This window comes from Rhinopithecus roxellana, chromosome 4 (assembly GCF_007565055.1).
Source record: "Rhinopithecus roxellana isolate Shanxi Qingling chromosome 4, ASM756505v1, whole genome shotgun sequence".
NCBI lineage: Eukaryota > Metazoa > Chordata > Mammalia > Primates > Cercopithecidae > Rhinopithecus > Rhinopithecus roxellana.
This window is the reverse complement of record NC_044552.1, coordinates 103,280,296-103,297,964: the sequence shown is the minus strand read 5'-3', so window position 1 is coordinate 103,297,964 and position 17,669 is coordinate 103,280,296. Positions and strand designations below refer to the sequence as shown.

Genomic DNA, 17,669 nt, shown 5'->3' with positions numbered 1-17,669 from the left:
AGGTTTGTCTTGTTTTAAGAAAGAGGTTCTCACTCTGTTGCTCAGGCTGGAGTGCCATGGTACAATCATAGCTCACTGTGACCTCAAACTCCTGGGCTCAAGTGATCTTCCTGCCTTACCTTCTTAAAGTGCTGGGATTATAGGCATGAGCCACCATACCTGGCCTTTCCAAAGTTTTGAATAGAAAATTGCTAAAGAGAAACCTCAAGCCTTTGTGGCTAATAGAATCTAAACTCCCCCCTAAAAAGTGAGGATGCAATAAGATGGCAAAAATATAGACTCAAAATGACCATAAGACTGGAGGTAACATTTTATTACCACCCCAGCACTTACATTAAAAGCTACAACTTGGAAGGCTTACCAAATCCTAAGGAACTGTCATATAAAAAGATGTTTAAAAGGATGTAAACATTATCTTCCATATGATGGCGACAATGACAAAAGCCTAATTGTCATCTGTTAAGTTACAGAGCCATTGGCAGGGATACTTCTCCCAAAGTTCCATTTTCAAATGAGTGCAGGCACCCAGTGGTGCTGCCTTTTGAAGTACCACCTGTGGGAAAACTCACAGCTAACATGACATCCGTAACCCATTCTCAGGAACTTCTTCAGAGCTGAGGCACACACAAGAGAAGCAGAAGCCCTATCAACAACACTGGGATTTGCTCTCTGCTCTCAAGGTCTCTTGATCTAGCTTAATTTTGCCCACATCATTTTCTTCATTAGGAAAGCTTTGGTGGTTTGCAAGAATCTTCTCCACTAGGAACCGGGCAGCTTCCTCTATGTTTATGTTATCCTGTAATGCAGAAAGGAAGAACGGGATTAAATTTTAGGATTAATTCTTAGAGTAAGGCATTAACAGTATGAATGGGACCAGAAAAATTTGTTAGAGGTGGCATTGCAAGTGCACAGATACTTTCCTCTAATACTAAAGTGTGTGCCCACTTAGAGCTGAATGTTAAAGAATAATGTGGTGATGGAAAGAATTCCCTTATTTTTATGAAGGACACCTTTTTTGATGTTCCTATCTTAAACCTTTGCCACTGAGGTTCAATGAGCTATCTCGATAGTTGAAAATGAGTTTTTGCTCTGGGCTGCAATTCATATAATGAAGCCATTTCAAATAAAAAAAAATTCCGGCCCTTGAATATCTAATTCAAGCAGTCAGGATACACTGTGAAAAAAAATTGAAAGGGCTCAAACCACATTAAAATATGATAAATGTATCATGTCACTTCTCCATCTCTAAGTACAAATTATTCCTTTTAGTCGTCATGTATAAATTAGCCTGAAACAATGTTGTCAGTGCAACGTCCGCTAAGGACACCCTAAGGAATTATTAGCTGTCACAGCATTTGTGTGACTGAATTATAAGTTATCATTAAACACACGGTAAGTAACACATTGAAAAAACTGTGCTTATTTTTAAAAATATTTAACTGTTCATTTTTAAATAATTTTGGATTTACAAAAACATTGCAAAAATAGTGAACATTCCTACCATTCACACATATTTCTCAAATGTTAACATCTTAGATAACCAGAATACAACTATCAAAATCAGGAAATTATACAGTAGTGTAGTATCAGTGTTAGTCTAACAAGCTTACTCAAATTGTGTCAATTATTTCAATGCCCTATTTCAGATGCAGGATCACAGGCTGTACTTCACTGTTGTTGCCCCGGGGTCTCTTTTACTCTGGAACAGTTCCTCAGTCTCCTTGCTTTTCATGACCTTGACACTCTCAGAGAGCACTGACTGGTGAATATACCTCCGTCTGCGATGTTTGATGTTTCCTTATCATTAAATTCAACTTATATATTTTTGGGAGAAATAAAACACAAGTGTTGTACCCTGCACAGTTTATCAGGAAGCACACTGCTTAAAGTTGTTTTTGCCAGGTTTCTCCACAGAAAAGTTATTATTTTTCCCTTTGTACTTAGTGCAAATATGTCAATATCCTGTTTCTCACCACACTTTCCCCCACTAATGTTAGCATCAATTAATTCCTCCCTACAACAGTCATCACTGTGGTGTTTAATGGTGACTTTTTATTTCTGCCATTCCTTCTACATTTATTAGCTGGAATTCTGTTAAAAAGAGGTTCCCTTCTCCCTCATTTATTTATTCCTTTGTTCGTTTCTATCATGGATTATTAGTTTACTCTGTAAGTTGAACCAATTACAGAAATTATTTACTTTGTTGCTCAAATTGTCTTACATGTTTGGAGCTTGTATGGCAGTATCCTGTATCTTTGTGACATGTCTCCATCATTTCATGAGCACTTCCTTAGTTTCTCGCACAACAAAATATCACAGGCACATCTTTACTTTCCTTGTCCCACCCGCCCTGAAATCAGGCATTACTCCAGGGATTCCCATTCTTTTTACTGGAGAATGATATTTAAAAACTGAATTTTGAGCACTCGGTAAGTTAATTGGTTCCGTGGTGTCATTGCTTTTAAGCCCTCTCAGCAGGTATGGCTAGTATGGTACACACATGCATCTATATCAACTTCATCTGTTTACCCATATGTGTGTGTACATACATACACCTACACACACTCACATATATATGCAGATACTCTTACACACACACACACACACACACATACACATATGAAACCTGAAGCTCATATTAATGTCTAATTCAATCCAATGCTACAAGGTTCACTGCAGCCTTTTCCCTTATTTGTAAAGCCTTTATCAGACAACAAGGAACCTAAAAGAGCTGTGCTACGTACAGGCACCTTTCACAGCACTGAAACCAGCTTTTTAGTTACTTTTTGCCTCCACCCCCAAGATAAGTGTTAACTTTAATTCAAGTATTGATCTTTTGAATGTCTAAGTGACATTCAGTCTCAGCTATCCCCATTATAGCAAATAATTATAAAATTCTCTAACTGTATGTGGAAGCAACTGGTTAAAATTCCAATGTCAGTGTAGTCACGTTAATGTAATTCCCATATGTTAACATTATTAAAGTTTTATATTAGAAATCCATTATTTGCCATAAAGGTGAAATGATGAAATGTATTTGCAAAAGTTATCTTTTGCCTGTGCTCCTAGTGAAATTCAGATGACTGCAATTCAAGCAAAAGTCAGATCTGAAGTCAGCTGCTGGCCAGCTCAGAAGTGTACCTACTAGTGACATTTAGGCAGTACTATAAGCCTTAAATCTAAGATTTTTAACCTAAATTTTTTTATTACTGTTATTCTCTTGGAACACCCCTGGTTTACTGCTAAAGAAATTCTACAGAAGCCGCTTCTACTATATTTGTAGGGAAACACAGAGTAAATTTGAAACTTTTAAACAGTGCTTCACCTTTCACCTCTGTGTGTAATCCTATCCATAAATAAAATGAAACCGATGACTTATACAGTCACAAGCTACTAGTCACATGACGTCTTACATCTGGGGGCAAATCTGGATTTATTACCCGAAAGATTAAATAAAGCCTAAAGGAGAATTTTGTCTATAATTTATAAAACCCCTCTACCAAAATGCACACTCGCATAAGCAGTTACATTTACTGCTTTTTTTTTTTTTTTTTTTTTTTAGTCTTTTTACAGCAAAGCTGAGGAGCAGAGCAAATCACCCAATAGGCATACAGAGCAGACAGAGGGCATGAGTGTTCAGAAGAACATATCTGTAATCCTAGCGCTTTGCGGGGCTGAGGTGGGCAGATTGCTCCAGCTCAGTAGTTCGAGTCCAGCCTGGGCAACATGGCAAAACTCTGTCTCTACCAAAAATACAAAAAGTAGTTGGGCATGGTGGCACATGCCTGTGGTCCTAGCTTCTTGGGAGGCTGAGGTACCTTCTCTATAACAAGGCTTTCTTTCTGTGATTTTCTTCTTCATGTCAGGTTAAGTGTTCACATAGCACCCCTGGGTTTCATTTTTCTTCTATCACTGTTTTATTTATAAAAGGAAATTTTAAGATGCTATATTTATTCAAACAATTAGCCTCTAGCTTAGGAGTATACATTTCTGCCTCCAGTAGACAGTCTTTTTTTTTTGCCAGTGACTCCATCATTGCTCAATATTTTTGGAGCAGTCTCTCTCTTGCGCAGTATCTCATTGCTTTGCTTTTATCCCACAGATCATGATGGGCATCAAGTAGTTTTTTTACTCTAAGGGTAAGTTTCTAGTAGAGCTAAACCTAATCTGATAATAAATACCCAGAATGAGGTGGGTGATTTGGAGGAACAATGATACATACATACGTACAAACGTATATAAAAACACACATAAACACATATACGAAATCCACAGAACATAAACTAAAAGCTAAACTGTGTTAAGATTTCAACAAATTTATGGTATAATGTTTATCTGTCATCACAGAATTTTTCAAACATTTCATCATTCTTACATAAATCGGACTGTCACTAACCCCCTTATGTGAAACTTCCAATGCACACAACTCCCCTCCAAACATTTCATATATCTATTATTTTCACCTTTTTTCTATATCCAGACTGTTAAGAATATTTTTTTTTTTTTTTTTTTGAGATGGGGTCTCACTTTGTCACCCAGGCTGGAATGCAGTGGTGTGATCTCGGCTCACTGCAAACTCTGCCTCCCAGACTCAAGTGATCATCCCGCCTCAGCCTCCCGAGAAGCTAGGACCACAGGCATGCACCACCATGCTCAGCTACTTTTTGTATTTTTTGGTAGAGACGGGGTTTTGCCATGTTGCCCAGGCTGGTCTCGAACTCCCAGTTCGAGTGATCTGCCCGATCCACCTGCCTCGGCCTCCCAGAGTGCTAGGAAACAGGCATGAGCCACCATGCCCGGTCACTAGACTGTTAAAATTTTTGAAAGCCAACTTACTGTTTTATTTTTTCCTTCAGAAAATATTTTATTCAGCTTTCCATAATAGACAAAAGAAAAAATTCTCACTCTACTATTTATGAAGCATACCACAAATGTTGATACTTTCCGACTGTTTCAAATCTTTCATACACAGTTAACCTAAAACTCTTCAAACATCATCTGAATAAATCTCCTCTCTAATCTTTTCACATGGTCCTGCATGTGACACACATCTTCACCAGAGGCATCTTCCTATTCATTTAGCCTTTTGCAAAAATCAAAAATTCTTGTGCTTGACAATACCCCCATCCACTCCAGTTGCATGAGAAGTACCTCAGTTAAAAACTGAAACTCACAGAAAATGTCATTTGCTTTTTGCTCTAAATAACTCTTTTTGTTTTTATGGAAAATCTGCCCTTCTATTAGCCATTAGTCAATTTGGAAAGCAGTACTGTTGTGGATTGAAAGAAGCTATAACACATCCATGCTACACTTCTCATTTTCCAGACTTTCAAACACCACTCACATAAACACATCTAAATACGTTAGAGTTACAGCTCAGATTTATGAGCTAGAAAGCAAAAGATGCATAAGCAAAGCAGATCTCACCTTTGCAGAGGTTTCAAACCATCCGGCGAAGCCATGTTCTTTGCAGAACTGGTCCATCTGGGAAGGACTCTGGCTACTGTCCTTGTTCTGGTCACATTTGTTAGCCAAGAGGACGGCAGGGATAGGGCTGCCATTTGGAAGATGAACTTTACTATCCAGATCACTTTTCCATTTTAAGACTGCCTCAAATGTAGAACTTCTTGATATATCAAAGACTACAAAAGCACCAACAGCTTCCTTGTAATATACGCGGGTCATGTTGCCAAATCGCTCCTGCCCTAGACATAAATATAGGAAAAAAATAAAAACTTGTAATTCAGACAGAGTTTACATTTAAGTATAACTCCTTTTACCCCAACAGCAATACTATGAACAAATATCTTCCATTCCATAGCAGCATAACCTGGTGTGATTAAGGCTATCCATACAGACGATGACCCACACAGCAGATGTGTCTGATAATTTGGTTTAAGTACATAATGAATTAGTTTTATGTTCTGTACGACATATTCTCCATAAAACCAATATGATAATATTTAAAGCTACAAAGTCTGTCATTTATTCCAACTCCTCTCCCCTTAGTTTAAGAGAAGAGAGGCACTAAAGGAAAACACAAAGCTGGAAGTAGAGGAAGAAGAGACAAGAATAGAAGAAATGAAGCCTGTAGGAAAGAGATAAGTGCAGTGGGTAACATGCTAGTCCAATAGATTAAGGCTCGACATGAGATAAAGTAGCTCATGTTCTCAGCTCATCTCTCCTTCTTATCTCTAGCCCATACCCACTTCTGATGCAATATGCAAGATTTCACCCCTGTAAGTAGCAGACACATGAAAATCTATTTCAGAACAAAAAGCACAACTGGTTGTGTTGTTACAAGAAGAATCAATTCCAGGGTTCTTCAAATATCATTGTACTTTTAAAATAATTTAACTTATGTCAAACACTTTGGGAAAAATCTGCTTTGTACATTATATAGGACTTTGCAAAGCGTTCTCTTACTAGCTGCTGTTGTATTAATCTTTGGCATAGGAAAGATCCTTCTTTTCATTTGACAGATGTAACAACAGGCAAAGGGATGCTTGGCCAGGATTACAGTGTCACTGACTAAAGAAGACAGGACTAGAATCCAGGTCTTCTGACTCACCCACACCTATAGAAGTGGGATGCTAGCCTTTCTGAACTATCTTGCAGTTGCCTTGACTTAGTTACTGACTACAGTGTGAAGGAAAAATGATTGGCAATCAATGCACATCGGAGATGTATCACTCTGTTCTATGATAAAGACACTTTCCTCTTGAAACACATGAGCAACCGGCTTTATCTACATTTTATTGATACATTTCATCTGTACAGATGCAAAGATACCCAAAAATATAAAATTCTTCCTTCTCCAAACCCTACAATGCAATATAATTTTATATATTGTTTTAGGGAATAATGGAAGAATAAAACAATGGTCAAATGTGAATGGATAAAGTTAAGGTTTGTTTTGTGATGACTCCTCATATGGTTTAACTGAAGCTGTATTGTAATAGTCCAAAGGTCTAAATTTTACTGTAACAAATGGTCACATAAAAAACCCTACTATTATGTTCATATATTATTGTAATGTAAATCTGACCAACTATATAGTTCATTGGCTTATAAAGTTGACATTTATAAAAACTTAGATGATATGCCAACTGTTCAAAATCACTATTCTGCAGAAATACTACATATGCATTGAAGTGATTCAGATGCCAATTTCAAATGCAGTGCACACATTACCAGCCACTTCCATTTTCATATATTTTAATTATTGAATATGAAAGGACTAAGCAACAAGATAAGATAATCTTAAATTAGGAAATTGAAAAAGTAAGATTTCAAGATAATTACATGGTAACAAAGTATTCCTTTGGGCTATATCTTTAACTTAGAAAAGAGAGTGGGGTGTCAAACTAGTAAAAGAGCAGTCAGAAACCTAGAAGTTAACAAAGAGCTGTTAAACTTTAGTGACTATTTTTTTGGGGGGGAGGGGAATGATGTTTAAATTTCAAGTATTTCCTTTTACTAGTGAGTCTTATTTAAATATTTACTCATATAACCTTTCTGGTAAAGCATAAGAAAATCAGAAATGTTTATGACAAGTAATTTAGAAGAAGATTCTGTGGCTTAAAAATACTAATTTTCTTTAGTTCCCAAGATTAGGATTCAAAATTTGGTGGCAGTCCTGACATCAGAGTGTACTTTTTTTTTTTTTTTTTTTTTTTTTTTTTTTTTGAGACGGAGTCTCACTCTGTCGCCCGGGCTGGAGTGCAGTGGCCGGATCTCAGCTCACTGCAAGCTCCGCCTCCCAGGTTTACGCCATTCTCCTGCCTCAGCCTCCGGAGTAGCTGAGACTACAGGCGCCCACCACCTCGCCCGGCTAGTTTTTTTTTGTATTTTTTTAGTAGAGACGGGGTTTCACCATGTTAGCCAGGATGGTCTCGATCTCCTGACCTCGTGATCCGCCCGTCTCGGCCTCCCAAAGTGCTGGGATTACAGGCTTGAGCCACCGCGCCCGGCCCAGAGTGTACTTTTTAAACAACCACACTACATGGCAAATCAAAAGTGTCAATTACTTGGTTAAGTAAATGAAAACAAAAGGCAATGGCTGGGAGAAAAAATGCAAACTGTTTATCTGACAAAGGGCTTATACCCAGAATATATAAACTCTCAAGACTCCCAAAAAAGAAAAGAAAAAAATTAATAATGTAAGCAAAAGATTGGAACAGTTTGCCAGAAAATGTATGTGATGGAAAAAAAATAAGCACAGGAAAAGATGTTCAACATCATTAGTCACTGGAGAAATGCAAATTTAAATCACAACTTGACACTTCACTCCCACAGGAATGACTAAAATTAAGAAGTCTGAATACACCAAGTGTTGACCAGGATGTGGACAACTTGAACTCTCAAAGTCACTTTCATTATGTTCACAGATGCCAAATCAAATGTCAATCAACAGATTAATGGATAAACTATCATCTAGTTATACAACGAAATACAGCTCAACAATAGAAAGGAAAGGAACAAAACCATGGATACAAGCAAAAACATGAATGTATCTCAAAATCATTATGCTTTGTAAAAGAAGCCAGGTCAGAGCACAGGTGGGTAATATTACATGAGTTCATTCATATCAAATTGTAAAAAGTGCAAACTATGACAATACAGTAAGGGAAAGCAGATAAATGGTTGCCTTGGGAAAGGCAGGGTATATATTCCAAAGGGGCAAGAGAAAAACACTTTTGCGATGATGAAAATATTTGAAATATTGACTATAGTGATGTAAAAACTTTTCAAATTGTACTGCTTATTGTATGTCAATTATACCTCCATAAAAGTATACAAAATAATACCTCCCTTCGAGGGTAACTGAGAGGGTTAAACTTAGTCCCTGCCTAAGTCTTCCAGGGCAGTTTGATGAACTACAGCCAATGACCTAATCCAGCTAAAAAAGGTTTTACTGGAATTCAGTTACCCTTATTTGTTTACATGTTATCAATGTCTGTTTTTTTTTCCTACGATAGCAGAGTTGAATAGTGGCCACATACATGAAATGGCCTACAAAACCTAAAATATTTGTCAGGCCCTTTATAGAAAACGTAGCTGATTTCTGTTTTAGAAGGCTAAGAATATTCTATATCTTGAAGTGGAGGTGATCTATGCATGTTAAGTTATACTTCAAGTTCAAAACAGTGTAAAATGCCAGGTAAGCCCTGCATAAATGTCAGCTATTATTGAGTGCTCCACAAGTTTACCGCATGATGAAAGCCTGAGTATTTTTTTTAAAAAATGGTGCCAATTAAACACGTGAAAGCTTTAAACTATTAGCTCGTTATGTGCTCTACCTTGTAATTGTAAAAATGGTTTGCAGAGAAAAACAAACTTGATAAAATTCCAACTATGCCAGGGATTCAAAATGCCAAGCACCCAACATTCAAGCAACCTCAGGCAAGAAACTTTTTTGGCTTAACTATGCCAACTGGTCTCAGGGATCTGTAGGGATCACTAAGTCCTCCTGGCTCTAACATTGATATTTTAGGTTCCCGTATTATAATTTGAATGTTATACTGATTTTCTATATATTCTACAATCACTGAATCCAGACAGCAATGGGAATAAAATGTAAATAACCCAGCATCAAAAGGCCAATACCATGTATGTAGGGAAACAAGTTTGTTTTCTAAAATAATAGCAAAATATACTTCCTATTTTAATGAATTTGTAATCTCTTTTTAATAAATTCTTAATTAATCCATTAATGCTTCAGAAATGGTAAAGCAAGTTAAAAAACAAAAATTTCCAAAACACATGAAGTTTAATTAGGGAGTGGGAAAAGATAAGATGAATTTAAAATGATAATTGTAACATAAAATTAAGGGTTGCTCTCCAAAAACCTAAGTAGGTGTAACCTATATTTATATTTAACTATGTTGCCTCAAAGATTTATAACACATAGATATGCTAAGCTCCTCCAGTTGTAAAACTAACTTAAATCAAGTACAAAGTATCTTTTTTGCTCATCTACCACCTTTTGAAACCTAGATTAAATAAATCTGTAAAGTAAAAGAGTAACAAAACTGAATGAAGAAAAAAATAGGAAAACCACTGCAGATGATGCTTAAGAAAAATATCGGGATAACAGTGAGCGAAAATCATGGGGAAGAGGAGAATACATGGGCATCTGTTAGTTAGAAAGACTTTGTTGGAGCCTTAAACTAAACCCTTGCCATCCATTTATTTTCATGTTGGTCAGTCTTTCTCAAGGTCAGTGAAAGAACAGTGAAAAGACTAGATGTTCTAGGGTACATGTGCATAACATGTAGGTTTGTTACATATGTATACTTGTACCATGTTGGTGTGCTGCACCCATCAACTCGTCAGCACCCTTCAATTCATCATTTATATCAGGTATAACTCCCAATGCAATCCCTCCCCCCTCCCCCCTCCCCATGATAGGCCCCGGTGTGTGACGTTCCCCTTAAAGTATAATAAAAAAAAAAAAAAAAAAAAAAAAAAAAAAAGGCTAGATGTTTGTAGCCTACTCAACTATTGAAAAGCACAAAAAACTTTTGAAAATATAATTGAATAGAATTCTAAAACAACTTTACCTTGCTCTTTTGTCTCACCCTCCAGAAGTCTCCCCAAATTTATATCAATGCATTTCTTTCACCATCCAAGAGAAGATCTCTACAAACCTAAGACAACTTAAACTTGTGGACCTGGCCCACTCTCTGTTACTTAAGTGTTGATTTAGTGTGAAATCCTCATTATTTTAAGGAAATACTTAATCTGAGATCTTCAAATTTTCCTTCTTTGGAAGAGTACTTTAATCTCTCAATCTTTAGTAAGTGCCTAGGAATATGTATTAATGGTGTTTTTTCTATACTTTATGACGTTTTGACAACTTGGGGCATTGCAGGCCTGGAGAGGGACTAATCCTCCCACAGTTAGCTAATTTCTAGAGACAGCAAAGGAGCTATCTTGGAGCACACCTTTGACATGCACACCATATCAGTCAGCCCATCAATCCTAAATCCATACCACCTGCCTCCTTGCACCAGGATCCTGCAGTCTGGGACACTATCCCCTGTCCCAAATCACCCCACAGACCAATACTGGACAACTAGAGACCACTCCTATCACCCAGAGTACACCAAAATTATTCAAACTAGCCAATCCTCAACTTGTTCAGCTTGCCTACCCTGCCTCACTGGTTCCTTCCTGCAAAAGCCACAGTAAAAGCTCCAGCCCATGCATTTTCCTTGCTCCTTCTTTCTCATGACCAACCCTGCTGCTTTTCCCTGTGGCCTCATGTGGTGTGGCATAATGTGCCCCCACTCTTGGGAACTATAATAAACTATCTTTCCAATGGCAGTCCATCTCCTGATCTGATGTCCCCATCATATCTGACTAAAAACAAAATCCTGGGTACATTTATTACAGAATGAGACTCGCTGAAAATTTCATATCAAAAGCTTAAGAAAATTGGAAGGTCAAGATAACATATACATGACTAATTTCATGATAACCAGAACATTTGGAAATTTTGAAAAGTATTTGTGCTGCTGTTTTGAGACCAATAAACCAAAATTCTGCTATCCTTTTAAAAGTGTATTGCTTTCATATGTGAGTCATGAAACCTGTCTCCATACAAGTTACTATACCTTTCTGTGTTTAGATTACAGGACCACTAAAACCTATAATTCATTCAACTCGAAAGGTAGAATGGCAAATGGCTGAGAGCAAAGGAAAGTTGTAGAACTTCCTATCAGTGCTCTACTATCTCTACTAATAACCTGAGAATCTTTTAGCTTATGAGGGCTAATTGAGGCAATGAAGGATGGTAACACATTCAAAAGGGAAGGGCAATAGGACTGCCATTATTCAGGGGAATTTCCTTGTGCAGTAATACAGATATGTTATTATGCTGACCAGCTGCCTGCCTGGACAATTGTGAATGGATAGCCCAGACTGCAGCACTCAAAGGTGTCTCAGGACTCAGGAATAGTGAAAGATTTACAGATGTAAATGGGCCAGTTGGCTTCGCTTATAATTCAGCACAACAACTGAGCTTGAATAAGGCTGAGGATGGCAAGATTGTAAAAGAGCCAGATTACCCATATGTAACAAAGATTTTAAAAAGCCTTGTAAATGACTTGGTATGTAATCAGCCACCAATAAACACTGGAAACTTAACTGCAGTATCTGTGTTTAAGATGGAGACTACAAATAATTACACAGACTAATTCCTCAAAGCACGGCTTCTTTATAATTAGAAATATGTGTATATGTGACTGAAAACTACCTTTAAAATCAGGAAAGTGTCAAGAGGTAATATTCCAGATTCTTGCTCATGAAGGATTATAGGAGAGTTATGAAAAAAAAGACAAAGGGAGATTACTAGGTATACTAACTGACAAAGTATAAGATAGAGCAAGGCAATCAGGATCCACGTTCTATTTTGGATGGGAATCAAAACGATGGAAAATAAGTTTAGGCATAGATTATACAGTTTATATCTTCCAAGCATGCATTTTATGCTTGGGTAAATATCATTTATATGAACTTCAGAGCAGACTGTTCCCAATTTGTCCTTTGTCCCAAAGGAGAGTTACTCATTCAGATTTTTACTAAAAAGTGTTGATCCTAAAAAGCAAATCACTCAGTCAATACATGAAGGCTAAAGTATACTAGATCTAAATGGACAAACTTGTTCTTTTAAGATTTAACCTAGACCAGTCATTCAATTTGCCTGAAAAATTCTATAGTGATTAATAAGCAATAACCATATAATAGTAAACCAAATACTACTTTACCTATACTGAGAATTAAAAGAAGATCAGAGACATCTCTTGCTATATCTTGAGTGTGCATTTATTAAGATCTCTGTAAAGTGTTATCAAAGACTTCAATATTTCAGTATATTTCAGTTATGTTTTGAGCAGCAGTCCCAAAGCATGTGTGAGTTAAGAGACCGCAATGGTCTTACACAAAAACTGCACTAAACTGCATCTGTATTTTAAAGCCAGATTCCTTCAATGCCGTAAGAACAGATTCATGTATCCGAGGATCACGATGGTTCTTAACTTGAAGAGTTCAACTGAATCTGCTTGGCTACGTGTATAGAAAACATTTGATAATTCCAACCTATTGTACTTGCCAAAGCTTTCAAGGATAGAGATTTGTCATTTCTTTACTATCTTGCCCTCTCACTAAAGCAACCAAAAAAAAAAAAAAAAAAAGACATAACTAGTAAAAACACCACACCTTAACTTAGTTATGGCAAGTAACTGGCTCTACCTACTATTTGGCAATCAAAGAATATTTCTATTATTTGAGAATTAAATATGATCCAACTTTGTTACTACATAAGGCAAGTATGCTTAGCCATGGGGGAAGTTTGTGGAGCAGCCTTCACTTTGCCTTCATGACATCATCATTACTTAATTCAAATGGTATGAGCTGAGATTCACTAGTAGCTCAAATATTCAAACCAAACAGTTAGTAATATAGTTCTCCAAACTTTAGGCTAAGGTTTTTTTGTTTTGCTTTTTTTGGTCTCTAAAACAGTTTTTTTGTTTGTTTTTTGGTCTCTCACTAAGCTATTTTTCTCCCTCACTTTCCTTATATTAAAATTCTATCTCTGAAAATCTTACTTATAATGTGAGCCTAATCATTTCTATAAATTTACCTCTAATTTTGTAAATTGCTGGTCTGTACTTGCTGTATGGAACTACAATACCTGTTGAAACAATATCTAACATCCAGAAATCCCTTTTGGAGATCTTAAACTTCTGTTTTCCTTCCTGGTAAAACTCAAGCTTTGGATTTAGTGAAAAGTGCAGGAATATCCCATCTAGGCAGACGTATCAGAGTCTGATAAAAACTGGATATGACCCCTTCCTGTCATTCGAGGTATGTGATTAATAAAAAAAGAAGAGGTGACACCAGAAAGAAAATTTATATCTTACTCCTGCTTTTACTTTCTCAAGTCTCTAACTATAAACTCTTAAAAATCTAGTTACTCATACTAATTTACTAGCAGTAGGACCCAATTATCATTTAATAACAAAATGCCATAATTTATGTAAATAGTAAGGCAAGGTCAATCACCCTTCTAAGCAAATTTTTAAAACCATCTTTGTGAAAATCCTCAGCTATGCTGCAGATTCCTGGAGAATGACCGTCACATGGTAAGGCAACCTTTAGAATCCATGACTTTGTCAAGAAGCAGAAATACTGCTCATTAGGGTTCTGTGCAACAGCAGGAAGTGTTTCGAAAAAGTCTCTGGCTTCAAAGATGACTCTTCAAACGAACTTTTGGCTTTTGGTAACAAACAACAACAAAAAGCTGAGTCCCCGGCTGATTACTCCTTTTCTCTGAGGGACTGAGATGCATACATGTATTCTATCTGAGGGAGAGAAATGTGCTCTTAAATGAATGAGTTATAGGTTACAATTATTTAATACTTTTTTCTTAAGTAACAAGCTATAAATGACAAGAGCACTACCTGGCAGACAGACAGACCTGTGATCTGCACCCCCCAACTCTGCTATCAAACAGGTAGCTATACCCTCTATGGGCTTCTATGGTCTGTAGAATGAAGGGTGGCCTCAGGCATCCTCTAACCCTAAAGGAGCTCCCATTCTAATGCTCTATTGCAGACTGAGTTTCTTAACACCTATAATGATTGAACAAAGTAATTTTGGCACTTTATTTATTTACTTATTTATTTCTGAGATAGGGTCTCACTCTGCTGACCAGGCTGGGGTACAGTGGCGAGAATACAGCTCACCGAAGCCTTGACCTCTCTTAGGTTCAAGTGATCCTCCTGCCTCAGGCTCCTGAGTAGCTGGGACTACAGGCACGCATGACCATGCCTGGTTAATTTTTTGTATGTATGTATGTATGTATTTTGTAGAGATAGGGTCTCACTAACAGCCCAGGCTGGTCTCGAACTCCTGTCCTCACGCGATCCTCCAGCCTAGGCCTTCCAAAGTGCTGGGATTACAGGCGTGAGCCACTGACACTTGGCTTGGTACCATTTCTATGAACTTTCCAATAGTTAACATCATCTTAAAACGCCCACTCCCAACCACTACACCAGGCAAAGTTCCAGTGTTCATAAATCAGAGCAGAGGGAAATGTACCCCCTCAAACAGAACAAGTGAAAGCAAATGGCAGAGAAACAGTGTACTGAGGAGTGAGGGGGGCGAGGGCACCAGGGATGGGACTAGGTGTTGGTTTAGGAAGAGAGGAAGGGATGAGTGTAAAGTTTCAGAAAAGGTTTCCCAAATCTTCACGGAGTGTCTGTCCTGGGCTTCCGATGAGAGCAAAGTATTTGAGGAATGGAGTTTTCCTCACAAAGGCCAGTCTCAGAGCCAAGGCGGGTGGTGGAAAATGATCTGGAAAGGAACCTGACTTTTGGTCTTGGTGGTGTCACTAACTAGGAGTGCAGCTTCAAGTAAGTCACCCAATCCCTCTGAACTTGAGTTGAGGCTGAGAGGCGCCGGCCCGCTTCAAGGCAGCCTTCGCAACTAGTCCTGGTGTATCTATGATACACTTGCATTATTCAGAGTTCAAGCTTCTGGAAAAGGCCCCCTGGCCTCCTCGCCTCCCTCTGGCGTGCAGGACCTGCTCCAGCTCCTACTGCCCATCCCATCCTCCGGGCCCCACCGAGTCCAGCCGACCGCGTCCATCGCATCTCGCCCTTGGATTCGGCCTCTCTCTTCTAAACGTACCCAGGCAGACGAGTTCAGGCAGAGAAGAAAAAGTAAAGAGGCAGATAGGAGCCGGACGGTCCGGCTGGGCTCTGGAGTGGGAAACTAGCAGCCGCGCTTACCCGCGATGTCCCACAGCTGCAGGCGCACCAGAGTCCTGCTGTCCCAGTTGAGGACCTTGAGGGCGAAGTCCACCCCGATGGTGGCCCTGTAGTGCTGGGAGAAAAGCTGGTGGACGTAGCGCTTGATGATGCTGGTCTTGCCCACTCCAAGCTCGCCGATCACCAGCACCTTGAAGAGGTGCTCGCGGGTCTCGGGCGCCGGGGCGGCAGCCGCCCCCAGGCCAGGGTCCCCAGCTTCCCCGCCCGCCATGAGCGCTGCGGCTGTACGGCGCGCCGGGGCTCCGAGTCTGGCCTCCCGCCCGGCCTAGCGCTCTCCCGCCCCGCCCCCGGCGGCCGCGGAAACTTCCCCGAGACCGGCCAGCCCTCCGCCGCGCCCGCTGACGCCGCCTGACCGGTCACAGGACCCGGAACCTGCTAGTGCTCGCGACCTGGGCGGGGCCGGACGGGTCCGGACGGGGGAAGGGCCTGGCGCCAGCCTGGGGAGGACCCTGCGCTAGGTGACTCCCGCCACTCCCTGCGCCCCCCAAGCCCGGCCAGGCCCAACTGGACTTCCTCTCCCGGGCGGCGCCTCCTGGCGGTCGCGGCGCGGAGGGAGGCCCAGCCGCCGGCTGGTGGGCCTCCAGGGAGCCAGCCTGGAGCCTTCGTGGGCGTCGGAGGTTCACTGGGGCCCTGAGGAGGAGCCGAGGCCGCTGAGCCCGCCCGGGGCCTGGGTCGGCCTGGGGTCTGGGCCCAACCTGGAAGCCGCTGGCCTGGAAATCCACATCCTGTCCTACTGTCCCCTCAGGGAGAGCCACACCTGCGGGCCTTGCCTTGGGTCGCCAGCAGTCCCCTTTAGATGGGAAAGGAAGTGGCACCGTGACTTTGAACTTAACAAAGGACGGGTAACACTGGCCTGGTAGTTCTGTTTTTAACTTTTTGAGTGAACCTCTGTAGGGTTTTCCGTAATGGCTGTTACAGTGCACATTCCCATCACCGGTGTACAGGGTTCCCTTTGCTCCGCGCATCACCGACACTTATCGCTTATCTTTTTTATAAGTCATCCTAGCAGATGTGAGGAGATACCTAGTGGCTCTGGTTTGCATTTCCCTGTTCATTAGTGATTTTGAGCGCCTTTTCTTATACCTGTTGGTCATTTGTACTTCGTCTGAAAAAGTCCATTCAGATCCTTTGCCCATTAGTTAATTGGGTGTTTTATTAATTAATTTATTTATTTTGGCTAAGTTGTGTGAACTTAATGTATTTTGGATATTAACCCCTTATCAGATATATGGCTCACAAATATTTTCTCCCAATCTCTAGGCTGGTGTTTTTTTTTTTTTTTTTTTTTTTTTTTTTCCCATTTTGTTGATTATTTCCTATGCGGTGCAGAAGCATTTTAGTTGGATGAAGTCCCATTTATCTAGGTTTGCTTTGGTTACCTGGGCTTTTGGTGTGATATCGCAAAAATCGTTACTAAAGCCAGTGACCCAGCCATCCGTCTTCTGGGTGTATACCCAAAGGAAATGAAATCAGGATCTCATAGAAATCACTTTCAAGTTCATGCAGCATTATTCACAGTTGTGAAGATTTGGAAACAACCAAAGTGTCTGTTAACGATTAATGGATAAAGAAATTGTGATATATACATATGCATGCACGTGTGCGTATTCACGGACACACAGACACACACACAATGGAATGTCAGTCTTTAGAAGGCGACCCTGACATTTGCAACAACATGTATAAACCTGGAAGACATTATGCTAAGCGAAATAAGCCAGACACAAAAAGAAAACTACTGTGCCATATCACTTATATGTGGAATCTTACACATACACACACACACACACACACACACACAGAGAGAGAGAGAGAATACATGGAAACAGT

General features: G+C 39.6%; 1 protein-coding gene across 1 annotated transcript; it reads right to left on the bottom strand.

Annotated features, from left to right (window-relative positions):
• Nucleotides 1-295: 295 nt before the first annotated feature.
• Nucleotides 296-16,522, bottom strand: RAB32 (RAB32, member RAS oncogene family). The gene is made up of 3 exons (XM_010352853.2): nt 15,801-16,522; nt 5,428-5,705; nt 296-796 (listed from the first exon to the last, which is right to left on the bottom strand). The coding sequence occupies exons 1-3, from the start codon at nt 16,048-16,050 to the stop codon at nt 647-649; spliced, it is 678 nt and encodes a 225-aa protein (XP_010351155.1). The 5' UTR covers nt 16,051-16,522; the 3' UTR covers nt 296-646.
• Between the last annotated feature and the right edge of the window lie 1,147 nt (nt 16,523-17,669).

What these genes read in the sequence shown, in the direction of transcription:
- RAB32 (XM_010352853.2), bottom strand. Translation starts at nt 16,050, where the DNA reads ATGGCGGGCGGGGAAGCTGGGGACCCTGGCCTGGGGGCGGCTGCCGCC. An exon ending in GCAGCTGTGGGACATCGCGG is followed by an intron (nt 5,706 to 15,800) that starts GTAAGCGCGGCT and finishes ATTTATGTCTAG; the next exon opens with GGCAGGAGCGATTTGGCAAC. An exon ending in GGTTTGAAACCTCTGCAAAG is followed by an intron (nt 797 to 5,427) that starts GTGAGATCTGCT and finishes TCTGCATTACAG; the next exon opens with GATAACATAAACATAGAGGA.